The sequence below is a fragment of the Centropristis striata genome, chromosome 16, assembly GCF_030273125.1.
Source record: "Centropristis striata isolate RG_2023a ecotype Rhode Island chromosome 16, C.striata_1.0, whole genome shotgun sequence".
Taxonomy (NCBI): Eukaryota; Metazoa; Chordata; class Actinopteri; order Perciformes; family Serranidae; genus Centropristis; species Centropristis striata.
The window spans coordinates 29,976,374-30,002,411 of NC_081532.1; the positions used below are offsets into that span (position 1 = coordinate 29,976,374).

A 26,038-nucleotide genomic window follows, 5' to 3' on the forward strand; every position below is an offset into this window, starting at 1 on the left:
AGTGTTTCTCCTCACTGCAGTCACAATGAATCAATTATTATGCAGAACACATTTCTTTAGAGACTCTACACACTAAGAGAAATGACCTCCAACAATTGGTTGGACGTGTTAATTCATACAGAAAACCATGTCAAATTGGAAATTGCTCAGGAGCCCTCAGCCAGGAGCTGTATGTGCTCAGTTTCAGTGTCGGTGTAACACAGTAGCAATCACAGGAGACGTTGCTTTGAAACAAGAGATTTATTTCTGCTACTTTTTTCCACAGAAGACCACATAATCACTTTCACACACACGCTTTCTGAATACAAACAGTGGGACATCTACCGCATCGGTAACAGCATGAAAATTTCAAGTAATTTGAATTTATTTGCACTTTAAGGTCACATTAATCACACAAGAAAAGTGGAGAGAAAAAACAGACCTTGATTGATTTACCTAACTTCTTAACTAAAACAAGGGGAGCATGTTTAAAACTAAAAAAGGTTTTTTGTTTGTGGACACAATATAAGAAAACATTTAAAATACATGAGAGAACACAGAAACTGCAGGTCGTCTTTATCTGACTAACACAATAGTCTGAATTCCCCTTTCCATTTCAAAAGCGAGACATGCAGCACTTCCAGCCTGGTAATCAGCGCAGCAAACAGGCTGGATGAGTCTGAAAGTTTTTGTAGGACCTGTTTGGGCAACAGGAAATGAACATCTCTGTTTCAGGGGCAGTGGACGACTTCTACAGTCAGATTACACCTCAGATAATAACAAAACAATCTTATTTTCATTAGTTCACAACACTTTCCAGCATCCTGTTGTTAAATTAAGCATAAAAATATAATCTGTGAATGTACCCTGTAGTTTCAGACATCATAATGTATTGCTACAGCAAGAGGCAACATTACTTTATAAAGTAATGCTTCATTAGGCAGTTCTTTTAATTCTTTTGTACATATAAAAAATGATTTAATCACTTTCGTTCACTGTTAAAAGAGTCACGAAAATGGGTGACATTCACCCTTAATCCCTGATTGGAAGCTCACATTCAAGTTAATGATATGTTTCTCATACATTTCCTACTGAGCAACAATCAAACATATACATACATTTAGTGTTGCCCTTTTTAGGCATCTTGCACTCACAGTAGTGGTTAGACAATGTTGTGCTATTTGTGGGTTTGGAGGGAAACACTGAAGAGGTGATGGCTTTAAAATGGCTTTAAAATTATAAAAATCTTAGCATTCCATGTGAGAGAAACTCTGAAATTCAACAGGACGGTGTGTCGAGGACGGCTTGGCAGGAAGTGGATGGCGTCAGAGGACGGGTCCTGCAGGTTGAGATAGCATCAGCTCACGGGCCTGACGGGGGGGCTGTGAACTTGATCACTCCACTCTGCAACAGAGGTGAAAGGAGACAGGATAAACAGGGAGCACTGGAGAGGTGAGAGATGTTTCACTGCTACTGACTGCTCGTATGCACACACAAGCAAGAGCACAAACGCACACATGGCCACACTGGTCAGTCTAGTGTAAGCAGGCTGCACAGGTTTGGCATTCACAGGTATTGGTGGGCAGGAATTAAAGGTGATCAGACTTTATGTGATGTCATGGTTGCATCTTAAAACCACGGCTGCAATTAATGATTACTTTAATTACCAGTGAATCTTTCGATTTGTTTGTTTTTTGATTTATACTAAAGATTAACCGATTAAACGTTATCTCACAATAGAGATAATGGCAAAAATTACACAAGTTCCCATTGATTTATGTGAGCCAAAAAGTTGGGACATTGTCTTAAAACAGAATGCAATAACTATCAAATCGTTTTAGACATTTATTCAATTGAAAATGTTCCAAAGACAATGTATATCATGTTCAAACTGAAACACTTATTTTTTATAAATGTACACTGAGAATCCTGAATGTGATGCATTCTGTTTTTATTTACATTTTACAAAGCGTCCCAACATTTTTGGAATCAGGGTTGTACGATGGTATAAAACAGAAAAAAACTCACCTTTTATAAACTGATACCTGTAAATAATTGACAGTTTTGCTTTGAGAAAGGGATCAACATGGTTTCTGTCAATCAACTAATTCATAAATCACTATTTTGTTTTGTTTTTAAGAGATGCATTTTTCAACAATTACTATTTTTTTTAACACCTTGTTCTGGTTTTTGAAATCTCTTTGAATGCATTTTAATGTGTATTGTGTATGTGTTATTTAAAATATAATACTGTATGCCCAAAGGCCCAATGGGCAATATGACAGATGATACGTATGCACATGTGACATAAGCGCCAAAGCAAAGAGTGCAGCAATTGCAAAACATTTTTACAGTGTCTGAAACAGAAATCAGGTTTCCATTTCCAATGATTGTTCTATATGATATGAAGATTTCTTATTTTATGTCTGTATTTGCCATTATGCCATGATGTCAGTAGGAATAAAAATATATATACAGTCATGGAAAAACTTATTAGGCCACTTTTTTTCTTCAATTTCTTAATGTTAGTTAGTTAGTTCAACTAAAGGTACATTTGTTTGGACAAATATAATGATAACAACAAAAATATCTCATAAGAGCTTAATATAAGAGATGATATCTAGCCATTCTCCATGGTTTTCTTGATAATGATTTTGGTTATTATATGTGCATTAATCTATATGAGCAATCAGCCAAAATGAGTTGTAAAATATCGGCATATTTGCAAAACTCTAACATTGTGCATGTAAGGAAGCCCTTGTTTTGAACTCCAGCAGGGACGACTGAGCCGTCTCCATCTCAGTTTGATGTTCTCTCACTGTCTGCATGAGTTTCCTCTGGGTGCCAGGTGAATTGGCAGCTCTAACATGCCTGTAGGTGTGAATGTGTTTGTTGTGTATATACACACTGTGCATGCTGGGATACACAAGCCACAACCCTGAGCAGGGGAAGCTGTTTATACAGTGGATGGATGGATGGATGGGAGCAGGGGCACGTACAACAAGGAGAGAAGGAAACCAACACAGCCATGCTGAAGGGGAAATGCACAAACTGGGAAACATGTTTACCACATCTCATTTACCTCGTCATCATCATCATCATCATATTCATCATACTCATTAAATTCACCAAATACTGTCTGAAATTAAACAAAACAAACACGTAATTAAGAGGCAATTATAGACAGAGAATTATAGCAATCTGAATCAAGTTAGAGCTGATAGAAACGGAGATAAAAAAGCAGCTAGAATGGAAAACAGTGGCTACCTTGGCTTTTTTGCTCATGGCTTGGACTAAAAATGCTACCACTTCCTTATTGCCAACAGCCTGGGCCTGTCACATGTGAAGAATGAGAAAGATAATTAATGAGACATGGTTTCACTTTATAAATGATGTTTTTATGTGTCCGTGGAACCCACCACTCGGATCGCCGTCTGTCCGTCATAGCCTGGTTTACTCAGATCGACTCCAGCAAGGCTCCAGATCTCCAGGCCCTCCAGGTCACCGCTGGCTGCCAGGCTGACACAGGAGGACGTGACGGTTATTACAGCATATCCCCAAATTAGTATTATTAAAATCATTTAAAGGGGGCGGAAACAAATTGATAATGTTGCAAGTCATGACTCATATGTTTTCCTTTTATCTTTGCATCAACACAAACTGTGCTCATCATACCTTACAAAAAGGCGTGTTTCTGAAACTCTAAATTGGAACTGTCTTGACTAAACCTGTCGGGTATCTCGAGCAGGTAAATAACAGGGGCCAGCCGGCGTGTCGTAGGCTTGCCGACACCAGAAACGTAGAACAGATGCAAAGCTATGCTGCCAGGGAGCATTCCTACAGTTTGTGTAACAGTGGGACGACTGGTTGAACCTGTGTCAGCTATGTAGGATGGGTCACTGCGGTGATGGCAGAGCAACAGAGAAGTGTGTGACTGTATTTGTGTGCAATTGTTTGAAGCCATGCTGTTTGTGTGTCTCACCTGCACAGTTCTGTTCCTGCTTCCTCCAACTCGTCTCTGGAGAAGTGGGCTCCGGTCTTTCTCAGCAGCTTCACAACATCTTTGTGCCTGAGTCAGTTAGAGGGCATGCAACAGGGACACTTAATACTGTATATGTAATATATAGAAACCATCAGCATATCATTCATTAAAACAGTTTGATACTGAAATCATCATCTTAGAAATGTTTTTAACCCTCTTGTTATGTTTGTTTCTCAGGAACTGCAGTAGTGTTCATTGGTCAATTTGACCCGGGACATGACTAATTATCCAAAAATGTCAGAAACTAAAAAATCCCGATAAACATTGTTTATATTTCAATAATAACTCCATTACTAACCATTTCAATCAATATTTAGTGCAATGGTGTTCTTTACCTCTCACAGATCAGGTTCAAAGAGGGTAATTCACTCGTTTTTCATAAAAAAATGCATGTTAAAACTTTATTTTTATGGAAAGACCTACATATAAAATACAATAGTTTTACATGGCATTGATTTTTTTTTCTATTTTTTACTTTCTATGAAAAAATACATTTAACTACTTTTTTTTTTACACTTTGAAATGGGTCAATTTGGAGTGTTAAGAAACTCAGTAAAAAAACTCCTTATACTGATGATTTTAGGGGGGGAAATGCAGTATTGTAGGAAAGTTGCAGTATAGTGAATTTTGTGAATATATATATATATATATATTATGGGTAAATTGCAGAATTGCAGGAAATACTGTTGCAATATACTGCTGTATGTTCTGTATAAGTCAGTTGCTGACCATTTATAAAAAAGAATGATATCTAAATATATACAAATCAAATAAAATGAATAGCTAGATAGTACTGTATATGTTCAGTAAATAAATAGCCATGGCTCCATTTATAAATCACACCAGCATTGTTTTCTGCATTATATGTTCTTTGATTAAGTTTTCACACCGGCGCATATAGAAGAAAACATAAACCCAATACCAACAGAAGCTGACATGTCTGTGGTAGGTCAGTATCATCTGATAAACCAACCAGGCTCTAAACTTAGATATAATGTTTTTCAAACTGTCTTTTATTGACCGTTTGGCAGTGATTGTAGTTTGGCATGTAGGAACAAGATCCTTATCTCCTGCAAAGAAACCACCCACGCAAGAGTCACCAACAGTGACATGTGTGGTGACAGGAAATGTTAATAAAAGCCTTTTGTTTTCACCACTGTGTGAAAATAAAAGCAGAGCTATGTGATAAGGTAAGTTACAGAGAACTGTGTACAGATGCATACTTGTTTTGAGCTAAGTAAAGGCACAGCCAAGTAAACTATTAAAGATTTCCTGTTTAGAAGCCAGTATCTCTCATCTGTGAAACTGGGAGCAGGTTGGTTTGACTGGTTCAGAGGACACTCCCCATATTTGTTCTTTAACCCTTCTTTCTCCAGTCTTTCCGCCACTCCTTATATGGGCATTTGGCTGCAGTGCACTATGAAATGTCAGAGACGTTCAAAGTGCGCCTGACATCCTGACGGCTCAAACTCAAAACTCCAGTTCTGTTACTTGGTGTCGTTTCCTGAACTGAGCAGGCTGAGGTGTGTAGCATAGGAAGCTTAACGACAGGTGTTAGTGCTCCACTGCATCCCTCTACCATCACAAAGGGAACAAGTCCGTACTTGCAGTGCCAACCGTTAAAATAAGACAACAGCTCTTTGGCACGGCTTCGACAAATACAACGTTTTCACCCCGAGGCTCAACATAAAACTGAAACATTAAGCGTGGCTTGTCCCTGATAGACATTTACAGCAATGTCAACGAATGACAAAAATTAAAAAACAGCTTTGGTAAAAATAAACACTGTCTAAACTGTCAGATGACAATTAGCCTAATTAGTTTATAATTATTGCCTGGCCCCTAAACGCCATTACGAGCTGCTCCCCTGGTTTCAGCCCCCCTCTGACAGCCGCGGCTCCCTTCCTGTCATTTCAGCAGAGCCACATTCTCTACCTCGCAGCAGCTCATTTAATGAAGCCCCCTCTATGGCAGCTATTAACAACATATTTTCAGGAAACATTCGATGGCTGCTAATGGCCAAAGGGAGGATTTTAAATGCCGTGTTTGCAACTTCATAAATGACATTATTACGTTAACAGACAGATAAAAACAAACACATCAGCCTTTATTGTTTAATACGAGGCTGGTCTTACCTGAAGCGAACAGCATTACATAGGGGTGTGTCCCCGTAGCGATCTTTAGCATAGACTGTGGCTCCATGACTCAGTAGGTACTCCACCAGTTTGAGGTGGCCTTCGCAGGCAGCAACATGTAGGGGTGTTCGTCCATCATAGTCACTCAGGCACAAGTTACAGCCCTGTGCAAAGGCAAACATCAGTGGATTAAACCTGGTTGTTAAAGGGGAGCTCTGGTGATATTTCCAGTTTTAATATTGTCAACAAATCTGAACTAAAATGGTAATTGAACCTACTAAAAAATAATCTCTGTCGAAGTTTGAGATTGCAGAAATGTGAAGTGCAAGACAAATAAAGTCTATTATTATTGTTATTATTATTAATTTTTTTTTTTATTGTTACAGGCGAGGCCAAAGCCAGGGTTCCTACACCTTTTACAAAGTCAAATTTAATCCCTTTTCACTCATTTCCAAGGTGCATTTCCAACTTGTGCAGCACCTTACAGCTCTGGTGCTGTAGTTTCAAACACATTGTTCAAAATCCAAGAACATTTCAAACAATAAAAACATCACATAAAAACTTGAAAAATTGATGGTGGTGTTTAAAGGATTCCAAGCACCTGTAGGAAGTCAGTAAAGCATGATATAGCTATTATGTTTGTGAAAATGAAGTGCCACAGACGCAGTGTAGTTAAGTTTGAAAGTATTAAGAGAGGAGGTAACATTGATGTTTTATGGCAACATATCGAAAAACATCAAATATCGCCACATTATTCTTTAATAAACAGTGCAATTTTTGTAATTCTTTATCACTGTTCATGTTGAACAGAGGCAGGAAACAAATGCATGAGGAGCAGTGGTGGAATGTACCTAAGTACATTTACTGAAGTACAGTACTTAAGTACAATTTTGAGGTACTTTTACTTTCCTTGAGTATTTCCACATTTGTAGCTTTATACTTCTACTCCACTATATTTTAAGGGCAAATATTGTACTTTTTACTCCACTACATTTAGCTGACAGCTTTAGTTACTTTTCAGGTGGAGATTTGACATAAAAAACATGATCAATTTAAAGTGATTACGCATGTTTTTAAATTAAACCACCTAAAAGTATATTAAATAGTTAAAATGAGACCTACATTGACAGCAGTAAAACACTGCTTACATAAATGCATCAATAATAAAAAGAATCTAATAATATATTTAGATCATATAAAACAATCAGAGAGGGGTCATTCTGCATAGGGAATACTTTTACTTTTGATACTTTAAGTACATTTTGATGCTGATACTTTTGTACTTTTACTTCAGTAGTTTTGAATGCAGGACTTTTACTTGTAGTGGAGTAATTCACAGTGTGGTATTAGTATTTTTTATTAAGTAAGGGATCTGAATACTTCTTCCACCACGGATGACGAGTATAAATGAAAATTGAAGGTAAAATAAAGAGAAATCTTCTGGAAAAAGTTGATCACAAGCAGGTAAAATGAATTAAACGACTGCTGTGGGTGTGAATACAGAACATTTACACTTTGTCCACAGAAACTGAAGGCCAATCCGAGCAGCAGCTGCATACAAGTCGAGCCACATACAAACATGTACACGTGACCGCTGGGGCAACTCTAGTCCTGCCCTACCAGTCTAGCCTCATGTTTTGTTGGGCTGTGTGCCTGTGTGTTTCTCATACCCCTGTTATAGTGACCATGGAAATTTGCTGTTGAACCATTAGTGTGAATGGTTCACCAGGGTACGTTGACCCAACAAAACAAACACGATGGAGAGAAGCCTGGTAAAAGCTGTCGGATCCTGCTTTTGATTTTGATGAGATAGCAGAAAGACTGACGTTGGACATTTCCTCGTACAACACTTGACCTGAAATAACCCATCCCAGGGTGTGTGTGTGTGTGTGTGTGTGTGTGTGTGTGTGTAAGACGCTCTTGACAAACAATTAAATACAGGTACTTATTATTAGCTGCACACGTGTGTAGTAGAGATAATAGGACTAGTTACCATTTCCATTAGTGCTTCTAAGGCCTCAATGTCTCCGATCTTAGCAGCAGCACAGGCCAGCGGGGGGGCCAGGGCATCCCGGATGGCTTCCAGCTCCTGTACATGACAGACATGCATCGAAAAACTGATACTCGTCTGAATGTGTGAAATGACGTTTATGAAGTTCTTTCAACATCGCATGCATGAGGCCGGTGTTGGGGAGCAGTGAACTCTGTAATTAAACTTGTAGTTTCATTACACTTGCAGTCGCATTTTGCATTCATATTTGCATAGTAGTTTAATGACTTTTTTGGACATTTTTTGTGTAGTTAGCGCAAAGAGCAAATCTATGGTGAACTGCCGCCTATAACAACAACTGTAGCACGTCGAAGCGCGATCTTTGCTGGTCACTGCTATCGTGCCAAGGATCAAGTAATATCCGACATCCTGCTATGGCGGCTCCCCCAATCATCCAGAGGTACCAGGCCTCATACATATCCTGACACAATCTCCAGGGACACCGGACTTACAATCCAGGAACTGGGAGCAGCAATGGCCGACAGGACCCGATGGAAAGACGTGTCTTCTAGGATCTCGACGACAGTCGAAGGATGATGTTGATGATGATGTGTAGTTAAATACTGAAGCTACAAACCATTTTGGGCCAAAAAAGAAAAGGAATTATTATCTTCTTTTCTTTTTTCTTTTTACAACTGCTTCCCCACTGTAATTGAACCCCTTTGATCAGCCCCGTGATCCCCAGGAAGCTGAATATCCAGCTCACTTGCAAAAATATAGTCAGTGTGTTTGGTCAAGAGCAGCAACGTTATAAAAGTTTTGATTTTTCATTAGTTTTAGTTTTAATTTTGTTGTGAATTTTTGTTTTAATTAGGTTTTAAAGTGAGTTTGCTAGTTTTTATTTTTTGAAAATGCTTAGTTTTAGTTGTTTTTTTCATGGTGTATTTGTTGGGTGCGAGATTCAAAAAGGTCACAATTAATTTTGCCTTTATTTCCTTTGCCTTATCCATCTTAGGTTGACTATAATAACCTTGATAGGTTGGCCCTCACCTCCTTGCAGCTGACGCTCAGGGACTTGGCGATGACCTGGATGAAACGGCTGTCACTCAAACAAAGCTTGGCTCCTGCTAAGTCACAAGTCATCTCCCCCCGCAGGTTCTGAGCCATCATCTGGGCAGCACATCCAAACAACACATCCACGCATCACTTTTTTCTGCCTTATGGTTGTTATTATTAATCGCCTATGCCGAGATTTTGTTACAAAATCTCTCAGAAAATAATACTGTTGAAAGTAGACACCAACCTTTTTCTTGGCATCAAGATTTAAGTCTTTCTTTGCCAATACATAGGACAGCTTTGACAGGGCAGCCTCTGGAGTCAAGTCACAACCAGGTATCAGCCCGGCATCCATCAACACCTGAGGAGTCATAGGTATAAATATGTGAGGTGATGCTGGACAGTATCTCTACTTTTTGGAAATTATAGTGTAGTTTAACCCATTGAAGCCTGGAAAGCGGATACGTCGTTTTGTAGTATTTGTATAAGCTCTCAAATACCTTTTTGAATTTAATTTCTATCTGCTACAGAGGCTGAAAAATCTATTATTTAGAAGAAGAGTTGACACTTTTTTTTCCAGAATTTCCAGAAAATTAGAGGCTTATTTTAAAATCGCCCAGTGATTTTTCAGGCCTCAATGGGTTAACTGGTCAGGATTGACTAATAGGTGATGCAGCGTGCCTTGCCAGTGTTGTAAGACGTAGACACGGTCCCCCTCAGACACTGGGTGCAGTTGATGATGATGACACCACTGTCTGTGGCTTTCTTCAGCTCCTCCAGCAGGTCAGGACGGTTATCGGGGGCATTCCCACTGCCATAGGTCTCCAGGACAACACCCTCCATGGGCGGCTGCAGGAAAGCCCTCACCTGGACACAGAAGCACCAAGGATTCACACTACAAACTTCATCAAATTGAGGAATTAGTATTCCATGTTATTTTTCCTGCAGCCCCCTTTTTCTCTCAAATGCACGAGACCATCCACTCTCCTAAAAGCCCATCTGGTGCCATCTATGCAACCAGTATCTCAGTCACTGGTTGGCTGGCACCAGGAGGCCCTATACCACATCATTAGCCATGGCATATGACTAGAATGGCAGATGACTGAAATGGCAGGAAGGAGAGCAATTAATCTGAAGGTGTTAGCAAGCATAAAGTCACTTGGCAAGACCAAAGCAGTTACCATAAAATGTGAGAAGAAGGTGACATTAAAAGTGCCAGGTTCAGTCACTATTTTTTGATGTGATAAGCAGTTTGACAAGAAATGTTTTGACGCAGATTACCAATGAAGCTCTCATACAGCGGAGACAGTGGGCACACGAGAGCCTGGTGCCTAATCAAAACAGAGGCTCATAAAGGCAGTTAAAAGCTGTAAGGAAGTCTTGATAGCCGAGCTGGGCAGTGGGAGCAGATTGAGACTGTAAAGTCGCTCTCCCGGCAGCTCTCTGCAGGGGGAGGTGCAGCTAAATGTTACAGTATCTACGCCAATCCTCCCTCTTTACAGGGTGATTGGTCATGGCCCATAACTCCTTCTCATCTTTCTCTGGGCTGAGCTTTGATGGCAGTTTACATGACCGGGAAGGTAACGGAAGACGGGTAATAGCACAATTAAATTAAAGTTAACTATATTTTATTACAGTTAGAGAAAACAGCAGCTTTGAGCAGTCAGTTACCTCTGAAGAACATATCTTTAATTGCATTTTAATACACTGTGAAGGAAAACTTAAAATTTGCGCTGTGCTGGTAAAATGTTTAATTTACTCCTTTCATCATTTGAATTTCTGTAATTGCCCATAAATGATGAAAAGACATCCGATTATACTTGTGAGATAATGTGAATTTCAGTATTATGCAAATAGTTATATTTAAAGCAGGTGGTGAATGATCTGTAATGTGATTCTTTTGTCTGGAGGGTATCCAAGAAGCAATACATCAAACTGCTGAAAACACCTTTTAGTTATTCTGTTGTCACACAGACCAAAGACCAAGGACGGAGAGCGACCTCTGGACATTTGGTGGCTGTGACGGACCCAGAATAAACATCTCTGGTCCAGTTTAATCGACTTACAGTAGCAGCAGTGATTCCTGGGAAGAGCCGGAGCAGCCCCACGTTCCTGTTCAGCTCGGTGCTGACTTGAAACTTTGCCGTGGTGTTCGCCCTCCACACTGTATCCCAGTTAACTGAAAGAAAAAGATGGAGAAAACAGAATAAACTTTAAGTAAGGTGACGTTTTTTTTTCCACATGAAAACAGATCCAGTACACCATCAACTTACTTGTGATGTCCACTTCACAAGTGACCAGCGGGGCCAAGTTAGGAGAGGAGAACGCATTGAAACTTCCAGTATCCACCTTGGTGGAACGGTTCCCTCTGTAGAGTTTGTTGTAAAAATATAGACACACCTGCACAGAGGCAGTAAAAACAATTAATTGACAACATTTGCTATGAAGACGATATCCCACTCAGGACCTAAAGGGATCATTCTGAATTTTGAAGTGAGGTTGTATGATGTCTATAGTAGAGCCCGACTAACTGAGTAACTAAGTACATTTACTCAAGTACTGTAGTTAAGTACAATTTTTAGGTACTTGTACTTTACTTTTTATGTAACTTTATACTTCTACTTGACTGCATTATGAGGCGAATATTGTACTTTTTACTCCACTACATTTGGCTGACAACTTTAGTTACTTCTCAGGTCAATTTTTAACATAAAAAACATCATCAATTCAAAATTATTAAGCTTTTTTTATTATTTAAACCTCATTACAGTATATTTAAGTAGTTAAAGTTAGCCCTATCTTGAGAAAAGTAAACACTGCTTAAATAAAAATAATAATAATAATAATAATCCAATAATATATCGGAATATATAAAACAATCTCAGTGGGTTCATTCTGCATAACAAGTACTTTTGATACTTTAAGTACATTTTGATGCTGATACTTTTGTACTTTAACTTCAGTAAGTTTTGAACGCAGGACTTTTACTTGTAGTGGAGTAATTTCACAGGGTGGTATTAGTACTTTTACTTAAGTAAATACTTTTCCTACCACTGGATTATAGCCGATACTGATTGTAGAGGGGAAAATTCCAGTTGAAAATGAAAATTTACCTTTTTTTATGTGAATTGTGCACCGATTTTTTTTGTTAAACATTATACAAACAATGCATTACATTGTCTGTTCTGTCAATTCTATAAATTACAATATTTATAAAGAATAAATAGGGCTAAAATAACTAATAATAAGCATCATTACGGTTCAGTTTCAGTCAAAAAAAAATGCCAAGCCTTATTTTCTGCATTGTATATTTTGTAAGAAAAGTTTTCATGATGGCACATATTAGACAGCATATACACGATACAGATATGCCTTTGATAGACCAGTATCATTCACTTCACTTCACTTCATCAGCCCTACTTAAAAAAAATCTACTATCCCTTTAACTTATACATGTCAGTTTAAGTACAATCTATCGATGAAGCAAAATAACTTTTACTTCACTTTGGTTGTAGAGAGACACAGAAAACGCTTCTTCCTGTTCCAGTTATTGTTATTCAGTATTGTGAAACACATCATCATACAAATCATTTAGGAAAGCTTTTGTTGCCATTTGCAGGCCACACGTCTTTGCTGAACAAACTGGATTTTCTCAACTAAATAATGAATACTTAGGGTAATGATATTACGGCATAGCCTATTTGTATTTATAAATTAACTTATGATTTAATGAATTTATCATTTATTAACTACACAAATACAATTTTGATGTTAATAAAGGAAGCTCACAAAATAAAAGGTATTACTGTTGATCATCTAGAGTTTAGCTGTCACCCTCTTGAACACTACACAGAGGTGACCCACCTACTGTCCTGTATCTGCCCACATTAATGACTGTTTTTGACTATTTATGACTATTTATTACCATCCATTCATCTACCTGCACTGCTGCTTTACTGTACATATCTCTACTGTATATATTTCTATAACTGTATATATCCTATAGCATATTCAATTCATACCTGCACTATATTTATACTCTGTGTTCATATGTAAATACCCTGCACTTTACTACTCTGCACTTCTGGTTAGATGCTAAACTACATTTCGTTGTCCTAGTACTTGTACTCTGTTCAATGACAATAAAGTTGAATCTAATCTAATCTAATCATATTTACTCTTTTTCTCTCTTGCATTTCCAATTCCTAACATTCCCTCTTTGAGACTCCTGCATAAATGTCTCTTATAATCCAATATGGTGTGGGTGAGTATCATGTATGTGCCTTCTCCATTTGCTCACCTCAGGAATGACAAACTGGCCTGCAATCAGCAGCGCCCCCAGCAGGTTGTCTCTGCCATCATTCCTCAGCTCATAGATCGGCACCTGAACACAGAACGTGTCTTGTGTTAGGAGGGCAGTAAATAGTTTAAATGCTGCTGAGGATATTTCTTTCTTTGTTAGACCCTTGAGGACAGTAGCTCTTACCTGTGATCCAGTGAGAATGATTGGTTTGCCCAAATGTTCACACATGAAGGAGAGGGCAGAGGCAGTGTAAGCCATAGTGTCTGTGCCGTGGAGGATCACAAAGCCATCGTAATTTTCATAGTTTTTCTAGGTCAGAAAAGAAAAAAAAGGCTGTGATGATCATTTTAGACGGCATCATAAATACCATATTCAATACTCTGGATTTTATGAGCAATACAGAATGAATATAACTAGCAGTCAAGTTGTATAAGGTGTTTAGTTGGAACAATGGAAAGGATTCAGCAGCAGGTACCTCAATGTCCTTTCCAATCCTCCCCCAGTCTTCTGTGGTCATATTGGAGGAGTCCAGCAGAGGGCAATACTCCAAAACAGTGTAAACTATCCTCTTATTGCCTTTACTCAGCCTAGAAGACAAACAATGTCTATCTCATTAAATACACACAAAAACAAAATTGGTCCAAAATAAATCAGTAGGTTTAGTCTCAGAAAACATTCACATTCATTCCAAAACACATAAAGGACACGTGGTTAAACAAATCTTCACTGTGAGGAATGATTATTTGTCTGTACTGTGCTCATTTAACAAAGTTGGATCAAGGGAAGTGAGTTGAAAGAAGGATCGGGGAAAGCGAAAAACCAGGCTGACTTTATGAAGCGAGACAAAGTCTATTTAGTCGGGCCTTCTGTCTCGGCAGCAGGGTGCCAAAACCTGTTTCAGTCGCACACAGAGAGAATTTTGGAAGTGTAAAAGGGAGGGGCACGGTTGGCATTCTGTTAAAGAGAGCAGCGCTTCAAAAAGTGCCTTTTTTCCTTCTTTCCACAGTAAGGACTTAGTGTGTATTGTAAATACAGGCAGAGCTGAGGGGCGTTTGGTGGCTGATTTGACAGATCTCCAGGGTTATTTGGTGAGTCATTTCAGGTCAGGGCCAAAGTCTGCATTTCTTTTTCATTACAATTACAAGTGAGGGAGCATGTATACATATTTATGTTGCCTCTAAGTGGAGTTTAACTGGGGCGTCCCACGGCCCCACCTGCCACGCTCTGTATAAACTCAGCGTGACTGGCGAAACAGCCATGGAAAGATTTTCTTTTTAATCTCCCTTTTAAAGAAACAGGGTGAGACGCCCCCCCACATTACCATAGGGCAGCCTTCTAACATGAAGATAGGAGCTGAATGGAACAGCGGGGGGACGAGCACGCGAGCGAGCCCCAGTTCACCCGACCAGGGGTCCTACAGACACTCGTCTAATTAGCCTTAAGTCCACACACGACCTTAGAACATATGTTGGGTGATAATCTTGGAGCCAAAGTGCCACAAGAAAACACTATTCAAATCCCCAATTATTCATCTATCTGGCAGTGTACCCTAAGGTGTACATATTTGCATAGCCATGTTAAGATGCCTCATAGCTTAAGAATAATGAATGTCTGTGGTCTGTGAGTGTGTATGTGCGTTAGTGTGTCTATGATTGGGGTCTCAAGAAGTGGAAGGAGAGGGTTGGAGGTGGGAGCAAACAGCCTTGTGGCGTTGCCTTTCAGCATCACATGAATAAAGCTTTTCAATAAATCAATAAACTAATTCCCTCTTGAACACAGTCTGGAACTGCACACTGAACAGTATTATACTTGCATATGAGCCTACTTCAACTGGTATTAATACTATGCCAACTCAAGGAGAACATAAACGTATTAAAAATAACATAGGTGCATCTCAATAAATTAGAATATCATAGAAAAGTTTATTTTTGTCAGTAATTCAATTCAAAAAGTGGAAATAACACAATATATAGATCCATTACACACACAATGAAACATTTCATGTTCTTCTAATTATAAAGATTATGGCTTACATTTAATGAAGACCTAAAATTCAGTGTCTCAAAAAATGTTATATTACAGAAGACCAATTTTAAAAAGTATGTTTAATATGGGAATGTTGGCCCCCGACAAATATGTCCATCTACAGTCATGGAAAAAATAATTAGAACACCCTTGTTTTCTTTAATTTCTTGTTCATTTGAACACCTGGTACAACTAAAAGTACAATTGTTTGGACAAATATAATGATAACAACAAAAATATCTCATAAGAGTTTAATTTAAGAGCTGATATCTAGACATTTTCCATGGTTTTCTTGATAATGATTTTGGTTGTCATCAAGAAAACCATGGGAAATCGCTAGATACCAGCTCTTAAATTAAACTCTTATGAGACATTTTGTTGTTATCATTATATTTCTCCAAACAAATGTACATTTCGTTGTACCAGGCATTAAAATGAAGAAACAAGAAATTGAAGAAAACAATGGTCTAATATTTTTTTCCATGACTGTATATGTACTCAATACTTGGTTAGTGCTATTTGACTTGAACTACTGGAAATGGACTTTTCCCTGATATACTAATGTATTAAAATGCACCTGTATTTGTGTTCAAATAAATATTATGTTAGCAAATGTTTGTATAATAGTCAAAGGGAGCAGCTAATTAACAAACAGGACGGTCCTGTGTAGTTTCTGAGGGTGTGGGGACAGTATGGTGCTGAAAAAACTGCCCTGAAATACTTTTAATAAGCAGTCCACCACCGTCTGATATACGGAGATATCGTATCTTTATCATCCCACTGCCGCTCAGTCGATTTTCGCAGCGGCAGCCAACATAAAAAGGGTGTATGGAAATGAGTGAGTAGATTAGTTTTGCTTTCACAAACATACCTCCAACAAACATTAAGTTATCTGAGCCAGGCTACACTCATTAAAGCAGTTGGTGTTTGTTGGTGACACAGCTGACATTAGTAAACGGAGAATAAGAGACAAATACTCCACAGAAATACTTCAGGCAACACACAGCTCTGTGCTCCTGTGTCCTTCCTGCTGTTTACTCCTATTGCCAAAGGCCACGTCAGCATGCATTTCCTGTCAGGCAAGCACACCCATCACTTGGTCCTAAAGGACACCAGTGACATCAAACCACTCTCATGCACAGTGCATGCACACACAATGCAACCAGTGCTACAGCACCCGTGAAATAGAGGACCAGAATGGGGCGTTGGCTTCCTGTTAAAGCAACAAAAGCAATTTAGAGTCATTACAGTCATTTTCCATTCAGTCCCTGGTCCCTCTTTCCTGACATGAAATGTATCTTGCACTGTATTAAGAGCATAATACTAACTTACCTGTTAGGTAAAAACTAAAAGTCATCATTATAATGTGCAGTGTTCATCAATGTCTTTTTGGCCTGAGTCAACTAAGATTTCTCAGGTCAATAAGTTTTATTTTCATGCCTCTTTTCATGATGAATGACTTATTTCCAAGAAACGTATGAGCACATCTCTAGTAAACACAACATTTAGTGGTGCTTTTGCATGAATCTGTGTGGAAAAAACTATAATTAACTGACTAGCTATTAGCCAACAAAATCCTTTGAGTGTAACTTCAACCCAAGACTTTCTTCAGTCAGGCACAGCCCTAGTGATTTTGCCTGTACTACATATTATTTAATTGTCTCCACAGTAGTCTGAAATGCTGCAGAAGCTATATGATTTGGGCCTTGTTAAGTTTTCCAAGGCTACAACTTTATATTAAATGAAGTGTAGCATTTTCATAATGAAGAAGACAATTCGTCCTTTAAGCTCAGTTGATTCGAGCGTGCTTCTTTGGGTATTCAAGTGATTATAAGATTCCACTGTGGATGCAAGTAGAAAGGTTGTAGGTATAGGGAACATTATAAAATATAATGCAAATTTTAAGTTCAATATCAATTAATAAGTGAATTATCAAATGACCATTCCCTTTGTGTTTACTGTACACTGATTAAAATACAAGAAAATGCCAACAAGTAACTCTGCATGATGCATACATGATAATATTCCAGGTATCATATATATAAATGAAACTTTGCTTAAAATATCAATTAAATATTCTGAAAGCTGGCAAAGAAAAAAAAGGCTGCAGCACTGACAAATACAGCTCATTTGATGTGTTTGTAAAGCTGATTTTAACATGAATCCACACACTTTGTAGAAAGTGTCTTGTAATTTTTCTGTATTTTGGTAATAACTATGTGGTGACTGAGCAGGGAGGAGTTGTGGGTGCACTTACGGCAGGACCAGGCTGTTCTCTGATCCGTAGTATTGATACAGGCTGGTCTGCTGGGCATACACCTCATCATGGAGGATAGGCAACCTGCGCAGGCCCTGCACAAAAGCATTAGCCTTTGGAGCAAGCACTGTGGGTTAGAGAAATTGAAGAAAAAACAAGTTATTGTAATATTTCATAGCTTACTCTCTTGCATGATTGCCGGCAATCAGCAACAATTAAGGAGAATGCTACAGAGGATTCACAAACATCAGTCTTATACTGAACTCTAGTGGTAAATGTAAGAAATGTCACTGTTGCAGGGGCTAAAAAAACACCTTGATTTATGATTTTAAGACACAACAAGTTAATATTTTTTTACTACACTGAACTAGGCATTTTACAGTAAGCAAAGCTCCACTGCTGCTGTAGAAAAGCTGTGGTTCTGTGCTCTCTGAATGAAAGCCAGCAGAAATTCTACAATATAATTTAAATGAGAGACAACGTGGCATTGACAGCCACGTGAGCAGCAGCCCTGAGGAAGTCAAGACAGTTTCTGTCAGAAATCCAGGCAGGAAGAATGTGAGAAGAGTAACAGTATAGTATTTTCCACAAGAGGTGGAAATCTATCAATGGTCCAAAGTAAACAAAACTAATTTTCCAGTAACTCAGTCATGGCCTTGGTTTGGTGGACTAGTATCCAAATTCGCTGATAGGCAGCAGCCAAAATATTTCACCCTGATGAAAAGGTCTTGTTGTAGCTTAGACCTGAAGCTGAGCTGGGACCTTGAATGTTTCTTTGGCTCACTAAATGCTCCAGTTGTTGCCCAATGTCATGTCAACATCTAGTTATTCATTGAGAGAATCTGTGATGTTTTCCATTAACAACATGAGGGTCAGTGTGGACAGTAGTGTGTTTACCATTGCCTCTCTAAGCCATGATATTTACAAGCTTTCATTCATTTTATTTGGCTGTGTAGGGAGAGTCAAACTTTCTTAAAAGTTTTGTTCTGTCCATCACTGAAATAATCCCACAGTTGGATGTTCACTCGGATAGTTTGTCACCTTCAAATACAAAAAAAAATCTAATAAATTATAAATATACACTACTGGTCAAAAGTTTTAGAACACACCAACTTTTCCAGAATTTAATTGAAAATTATGCAGTTTAGTTTCAGTTTGCAGTTTAGTTTCAGTCTACTCTGAAATGAATGCACATTTGCAACATTTAAAATTCTTTATTGAGCATGATAGTGTTTTGAAAATAAAAAAAAAGATTCAAAATCACATTTTACGTTGAACTAAAGGACTAAAAAAAAGACACAAAATGACCACAAAAAAAACACAAAATTACAAAAAAAGACACCAAAAGACACAAAATGACTTACAAAGAAAGGAAAAGAATTCAAAAATGGACAAAATAGCCCAAGACTCCATAGAGTTAAGTTGTTAACCCATTTCTTGTTCCCTGAAAAAGGCCTACTTGTATAATTCTGAAATGTACATTATCTTTCAGTTTTTGTTAACCTTACCTTTTTTTATTTACCTCTGGCAGTTCACCACTTACCTTTGTACCCTTTCAAGCTGTTCATTTGACTTGAACTGCTTGAATTTCAATACAAAATGGAAAAATTGGGGTGTTCTAAAACTTTTGACCGGTAGTGTATATATTTTCTGTTCCTGTTAAAAGATTTCAAAGATTTTCAACAGTGGGTGCTATCAAACTTAGAAGTAAATATCAGTTATTTCCTTTGTAACTTATAATGAAGGAAGTCCATTTAAAACCAATAACAATATCTATCCATGCTATCAATTCTTAAGAGTAAAGTTTTATTTGGATAGTAATGTCTGTACATTTGGTCAAAGGATATTGAATCTAAGGAAAACCTTTTTCTTCACATGTTATAAAAATGACATTGGTCTGGGGTTTTTAGGTAATTCTAATCATGTAACTCAGATATCTCTCTGAAGGCTATATGTTTGAGGAGCATGTTTTGTGTGTCATTGAACATGCTTAATGTTCTTGGACATGTTAAGTGTATAATTTAATGTGTATCTGGATATCTCTGGTTCAAGCTGGCTGATTCAGATAAGGGTCAAACTTTGTAGAGAAGGGAGGCACACATGAAATCTGCAGGGTCAGAGATGGCCTTGGCTACAGGCAATAAAGTTTATGAAAGATAGCGTTTAATTAACATCTGAGTAAACACATTGACTAGAATTACACCAGAGACCACCCATTGTAAGAAGTATATAAACTAACTGTTCAGGCTCTATAGAGCGAGCCTTTTTCTCTGTAACCTCAATTGTTGTGTTGCACTGTGAAACGCTCCTTCTTGTACAAGAATATTAAATTCAACTTTGATACTCTGAATCCGATCGTCTTTATTGAAAGGTCATTCTAAGAAAAAAATCTTATAACACATGTAATAACAGGATTCATGTGCGGTTAGTCACAAAGAATTTAGTAACGGTTTTTGAATGTCATATTGTTAAGTCTGGTGTTTGTGTACAAACAAGCTTATTTACACAAGCTTTGTATTATTTTACTATGACTTACCTTTAGGCTGCTTGGAACTATCCTATGGGTTGTTTGCAGTGGTGGAATTTGACTAAGTACATTTACTCAAGTACTGTATTTAAGTATTTCTATTTTATGTAACTTTATACGTCTACTCCTCTACATTTTAAGGCAAAATATTGTACTTTTTACTCCACTACATTATGCTGACAGCTCTAGTTAATTTCTATGTCCAAATTTAACATAAAAAACATGATAAATTAAAAGTTAGAAAAAAAAAATTAAACTCATAACAGTATATTAAGTAGTTAAAATGAGCCCTACCTTTACAAAATGAAAACACTCCTTACATAAATGCATCAATACAAATAATCTTATAACATATTTAGAATATGTAAAACAATCTAAGTGGGTTAATTCTGGATATCAAGTACTTTTACTTTTGATACCCTAAGTACATTTTGATCTTGTTTATATTTGTAATTTCACTTCAGTAAGTTTTGAATGCAGGACTTTTACTTATAGTGGAGTAATTTTACAGTGTGGTATTAGTACTTTAACTTAAGTCAGGGATCTGAATACTTTTTCCATCACCGATTGTTTGTTATTGTAAGATGTTTAACTAAAGTTGTGGGGGGCGTGCATTCAATTAGCATGCTAATTGTTATTAGCTTTGGCTATACAGCCTGCAGGTCTATTTTGGGATACACTCACGCACATGTTATGCCCGCGGGGCTTATTCCATGTGTTCACTGTGACATTTCAAAAGCATGCCCCTTACTTGCCAGCTATCTGTTGTGTTAATAAAGTGACAGCCTGTAGTTACCCCAGAGCACAGGAGCAGAAAGGAAAGCAGTGGTTTGAGTTAGCCATAGCTACCGTTATCATGAAGTGTCATCCCGATGGTTCCTCCGGTGTTGATGACCAGGACTCGTGCCTCCAAGGAGGAAGGTGAACTCAGCGGTTCTAGGTTCTCAAACGAGTTACAGCTCGATAACTTTCTCCTTCGGCATGGATGCAGCTGAAGACTTCTCGGAGGAACAATATCGTTCACTTCTGCCGCGTCTAGAGACGCCTGTGACAGAGCCCGGGCAAGGGATGTCATGTTGTTGAAGCTGGAGTCCGCCATGATGTCTTAGTGAGCCGGTGCTGTCTCTTTAAAAGCGCTTGTTGTAGGTGTTCAGACACGGTGGTCTGCAGGTCTTGGGGGCGCGCTGCAAGACTGCGATCACACCAGCCTCCAGTTCATTTCGCAGTGTTTGTATACACTAGACATTACGGTAAGAACGTGTTAGAACCGCCTTCAAAATAAAAGCAATGTTCCGGAATACTTTATTTGACTGTATTTTACCAATTCCCCCAACAATGAGTGCATCACTTATGAATACACGAATGGAAGCATATATATATATATATATATGTATATATATATATATATATGAAAAAATAGCTATCTCCTTTCTAAATTCAACTTCTTATTGAAAGGAAACATCTCTATTCAAGTTTCAGAAAAGATGGCTTTTTAAATTTATAAGAACTAAAATTATATGTATATATTGAGGGAAAATAAGATTAATATGGTTACTCACAGTTGAAATACTAGAGAGTTAAAAGTAAATTGCCAGTAGTTCAAGTCAAATAGCCCCAACCAAGTACTTAGTGCATATAGATGGACATACTTTTCAGAGGCCAACATTTCCATATTAAACACACTTTTTTAAATGGGTCTTGGTAATATTTAAAAAAATTGAGCCATTGAATTTTAGGTCTTCATTAAATGTGAGCCATAATAATTATAATTAGAAGAATTATTTCCACTTTTTGAATTGAATTACTGACATAAATAAACTTTTCTATAATATTCTAATTTATTGAGATGCACCTGTACATACATACATACATACATACATACATACATTGATATAACGTTTACCGGAGTATTGCTTTTATTTTGAAGGCCGTCCTATCACGTTCGTACCGTAACGCCTAGTACACACATGCATCGAGAAAACAGACGCCGGCTTGAATGTGTTTTCCGGAGTGGAGGCTGTGTTGACCGCAGTGCTGGACAGCGGTACTGGTCCGGTCATTTATACAGTAAATCAGCTTCCATTGTATATGATAGATTCATCAGAGGGCGGTACAGTTGTTTTGATCACATTCTGATTTACTCTACAGTACCTTACTCGTCCACATGTAGCAGGACACCTCTCCTTAATTTTGCCCTTGAAAGGCTGTGATGGACAGTGTCTCTGACGTCAGGGATTTGGGTGTGGCCAGACCGGTTGATAAGTCAATGGGGACGGGATGGGTTGATTAATCAGCTGGGTCTGCGTGAGCCTTAATGGCAGCAAACTTGATAGATGAGATAGTTGTTAATATTTGTTTAATATTTTCTCATATACTGTCTAAATTATATTTACATTTGCAGATTTTAGTGCAAAATAAAAGTGTACTTATTTCAATAGTTACTATATGCAAAAAGTATTGTGTGCACAAGTTATTTTATCATAAATACTTCAGAATAATGACACATTTTAAAAGGTTATGCGTATGGCACAGCTTGTCACAAGGTAGGTATAAAATTACACTTCAGTCAATAAAATGATCAATTTAATCCAAACACATTCAGGTTCATGCGAGACAAGCAAATGAACAACTCTGTATAAGTAAGTACGATTTTTATAGGCACACCTAATTCCTTCCTTTTCTAATTATAATTCTGCATGCCTATACAATATCTAAAGAAAGAAATTAAACTACAGGGTGATGTACAGTATGTCACCTAGCCGTCTGGAGCACAGTGACTTGTGACCATTGTCAAGTATCTAAACGGGTCAAAAGGTCATGATAGGCAATTCTCTTAACAATCAGAGTAACTTATAAGTACAGTTTTTTTATCCATCAGTATGTATGCACATGGAAGGTGTATACATGGGTGGTTGTATGTGTTGTATTGCTGTAGGGTGAAATCTCATCCATATGTGCAGTTATGTCTAATAAAACCTAGCCAAAGTCAATGGCAAATTAAATGTAAGGTTAAAAAATGGCCTGGCAGAACTGGAACTTCTCATTTACTTGATTGCAGCTCTCCTAGATAATCCAAGGAAGCTGAGACTCTATATTTGTCCCTTTTGTACTGCTTTCCATGTTGATCTTATCTGTAGAATATTAGAAAATAATATTTAACTACACAGGTAACTACATACTTTACATTGCCTATTTAAACTTTTGGAAGTGGACATCAACATCAGTAGTATATTCAACCATCGAACCTTTGAACAAAACTGTGTCACACAGTGGCTTGGATTTAAATGATTAGTTTATGACCTTGTTTTGTCGCTTGCGCTGACTGAAATTAGATTGTTATATTGTCCAAATGTGATCTATTTTACTTCAGATACAAGACTTGTGTAACTTGATGAATTCACTTGGCATTTACAAATTACCACTCCAAGATGAGTTGAGTAATGAGAACTATGTTTCCTTAATATGTCCTTGTATTTTTACTTTTGAATTCTGAGTTAAAATGGACTAAAAGAAGAAGTGAACAATCTGTTCAAGTTATGGGAAAGAAAGCTGTGGTGGATAAAAATCCAACATGAATCAAACGCAAAAGGTCAAATGTACCACTGACTGCAAAAAACAAAAGGAAGTTGGCACTGTAATGGATGACTCAGCATCTGTCAGCACTGTGGCAGTGCAGGGGAGCAGGCTGATGCAGTGGAACAAGAACTCACCCAACACTCATCAATCCTCAGTCACAGAGCTTCAAGATGATCAGGGCCTGAATCACTTCGTTTGTGACCGCACTAATACAAAAGCATATATTTGGACGGAGGTGGAATCTGGAGGGAAAATGTGAACATAGGACTGCAGGCAACTTATTACTAGTGAAGCTCCAACCTGGCAGGTGGAAAGAACCATGTGCCTGGGGGACATGTTTATCTAACCTTTATACAAATAATCGGCAAATACAAAAAAAAAGTATGAGTGGAAAGATGGAGAGCCAGCTGTTAAGACAAGATAGACAAATAATAATAATAATAATAATAATGATATCAAGTTTTGTTTTAGGTGCAATATAAAAAATGAAAAAGTTGCAAAAACTCAACCAAAGGCAACAAAGTTCAATACATTTCAGTGTCACTAATGAAAAAATTGCAATTACAAAGCTGGTAACTGTTTCAGTTAACTAATGTGGGGCATGATGTAAAAGGTTGATTCGGATATACTGAACTTTATGCACTTATTATAACCAGAGAGACTGGGGGGAGCTGGGGGAAAAAACCCAAAATCACTTTATTTAAAACCCAAAATTACTTTAGTTACCCCCCTAGGATTTATCCCTGAGGATAAATAAGAGGAAATTCAGTGAGTCTGGTAGAATCTCTGTTAGAATGAGACAGCCTGATGGCTGTAGGAGTGAAGGATCTTTAGTATCTCTCCGTCCTGCAAACATTGCTTTCTTCAGTTTTATTCTACAACATAAAGAAGTCTGGTCTAAATTAAATATGGCCAAAAAAATCACAGGTGAAACAGATTTCATTAACGTCATGTGTCCCACTAAGTCATGCCCTTGAGTCATGCACAATATGAGAACTCTGTAACGAATGCGGAATGCATTCATTAATGTTATCAATTACACCTTACATGCCAAAATGTCTGCTGTGGAAATGGTCTACAAGGAAAAAAGTTAACAGAATAGTCTCACTTTGAAAGGACTAATTCACTTGTGCCAAAGCAAGAAACTAGTTTGGTTGGTTGGCACAATTCTTTCTTTAAACCTGTATAAGTTTTATTTAGAAGTATATCTCACAACTTGAAATTCTCATTTGAGCCAAATAATAATTTCGAACAGCTATGAGCTATAAACTAGAAACAATCAGGTTTTTTGTGTCTGCATTCATAGTTATTACAACAAATACATATTGAAACCCTAGCAGAACCATAGAATACTATAATGACAAGATTAAATACAAAAAACAATATCTTAAAAGCCATACAAACCAATGAACCTGTTCTTACATGAATAAACAAATCCCATGTAAAGTTTTTGGAAATTTACCGGGAATTTTCCATCCCTCTGCAACCCTAAGTGACAAGCCTATGTGCTGTGAACGTTAACGTGGTTGTATCTGACACTTTTGTTATACAAAAACAAGTCAAAGTCTAATCAAAACATCTGTAACACATTCCTATACATACTAATCCTCTGGACCCATAGACTTTTCCATATCTATAACAGTCTTACAACATATGTATTGTCCTGCATATTACACTCCAGGTTTGTACCTGTTATGTATCTTGTTTTGTACCTTGCACTTTATGTGTAGTCTGAACATTTGCTTCAATCCCAGTGAATCATTCATTCTTATTGTTTCACACTAAGGGCCCAGAAGAAAACTATGTACTGCATTGTACTGGATATAGATAGATGACGACAAAGTTGCTCTTGTTTTATCTCTTCAAAAACATTCAATTCAGATTGTACCTACAAAAATTATTGTTGACAAATTTATTTGATGTCAGTATCTCTGGCATGTGCAACTGGGACACATACAGTGGAGCTAAGTGATAATAAAATATATCATAACTGTGTCAGTTAAAAAGATGAATGAAACCTGAAAATAACCTTCTTACTCTACATTTGGATAAAATTGGACTCATTATTACACCTACCAGCCAGTGGAGTGACAATAGGTTCAACTTAAACATGTGAGTAAATTAAAATGTTGGATTATCAATCCTTTA

General features: G+C 37.6%; 1 protein-coding gene across 4 annotated transcripts; it reads right to left on the bottom strand.

Annotated features, from left to right (window-relative positions):
- Nucleotides 1-1,214: 1,214 nt before the first annotated feature.
- On the bottom strand, nucleotides 1,215-21,515 carry aspg (asparaginase homolog (S. cerevisiae)). 4 transcript variants are annotated; one of them, XM_059353563.1, is made up of 18 exons: nucleotides 21,164-21,515; nucleotides 17,788-17,914; nucleotides 16,708-16,743; nucleotides 13,981-14,092; nucleotides 13,689-13,814; nucleotides 13,503-13,586; nucleotides 11,476-11,602; nucleotides 11,269-11,381; nucleotides 9,884-10,069; nucleotides 9,450-9,563; nucleotides 9,197-9,316; nucleotides 8,150-8,245; nucleotides 6,157-6,320; nucleotides 3,962-4,048; nucleotides 3,399-3,498; nucleotides 3,247-3,312; nucleotides 3,062-3,118; nucleotides 1,215-1,383 (listed from the first exon to the last, which is right to left on the bottom strand). In XM_059353563.1, the coding sequence occupies exons 1-18, from the start codon at nucleotides 21,411-21,413 to the stop codon at nucleotides 1,342-1,344; spliced, it is 2,007 nt and encodes a 668-aa protein (XP_059209546.1). In that variant the 5' UTR covers nucleotides 21,414-21,515; the 3' UTR covers nucleotides 1,215-1,341. The 4 variants fall into 4 exon arrangements, with proteins under 4 accessions (XP_059209546.1, XP_059209548.1, XP_059209549.1 ...); XM_059353565.1 differs by lacking the exon at nucleotides 16,708-16,743; XM_059353566.1 differs by lacking the exon at nucleotides 3,062-3,118.
- Nucleotides 21,516-26,038: the final 4,523 nt, after the last annotated feature.

Excerpts from the sequence above, each read along its gene's own strand:
- aspg (XM_059353563.1), bottom strand. The coding sequence starts at position 21,413 with ATGGCGGACTCCAGCTTCAACAACATGACATCCCTTGCCCGGGCTCTG. Across the intron at positions 11,603-13,502 it reads GCCAGTTTGTCATTCCTGAG|GTGTGTCTATATTTTTACAA; the intron begins GTGAGCAAATGG and ends GCCTCTGTGCAG. Across the intron at positions 6,321-8,149 it reads TAGAAGCACTAATGGAAATG|GGCTGTAACTTGTGCCTGAG; the intron begins GTAACTAGTCCT and ends GCCTTTGCACAG.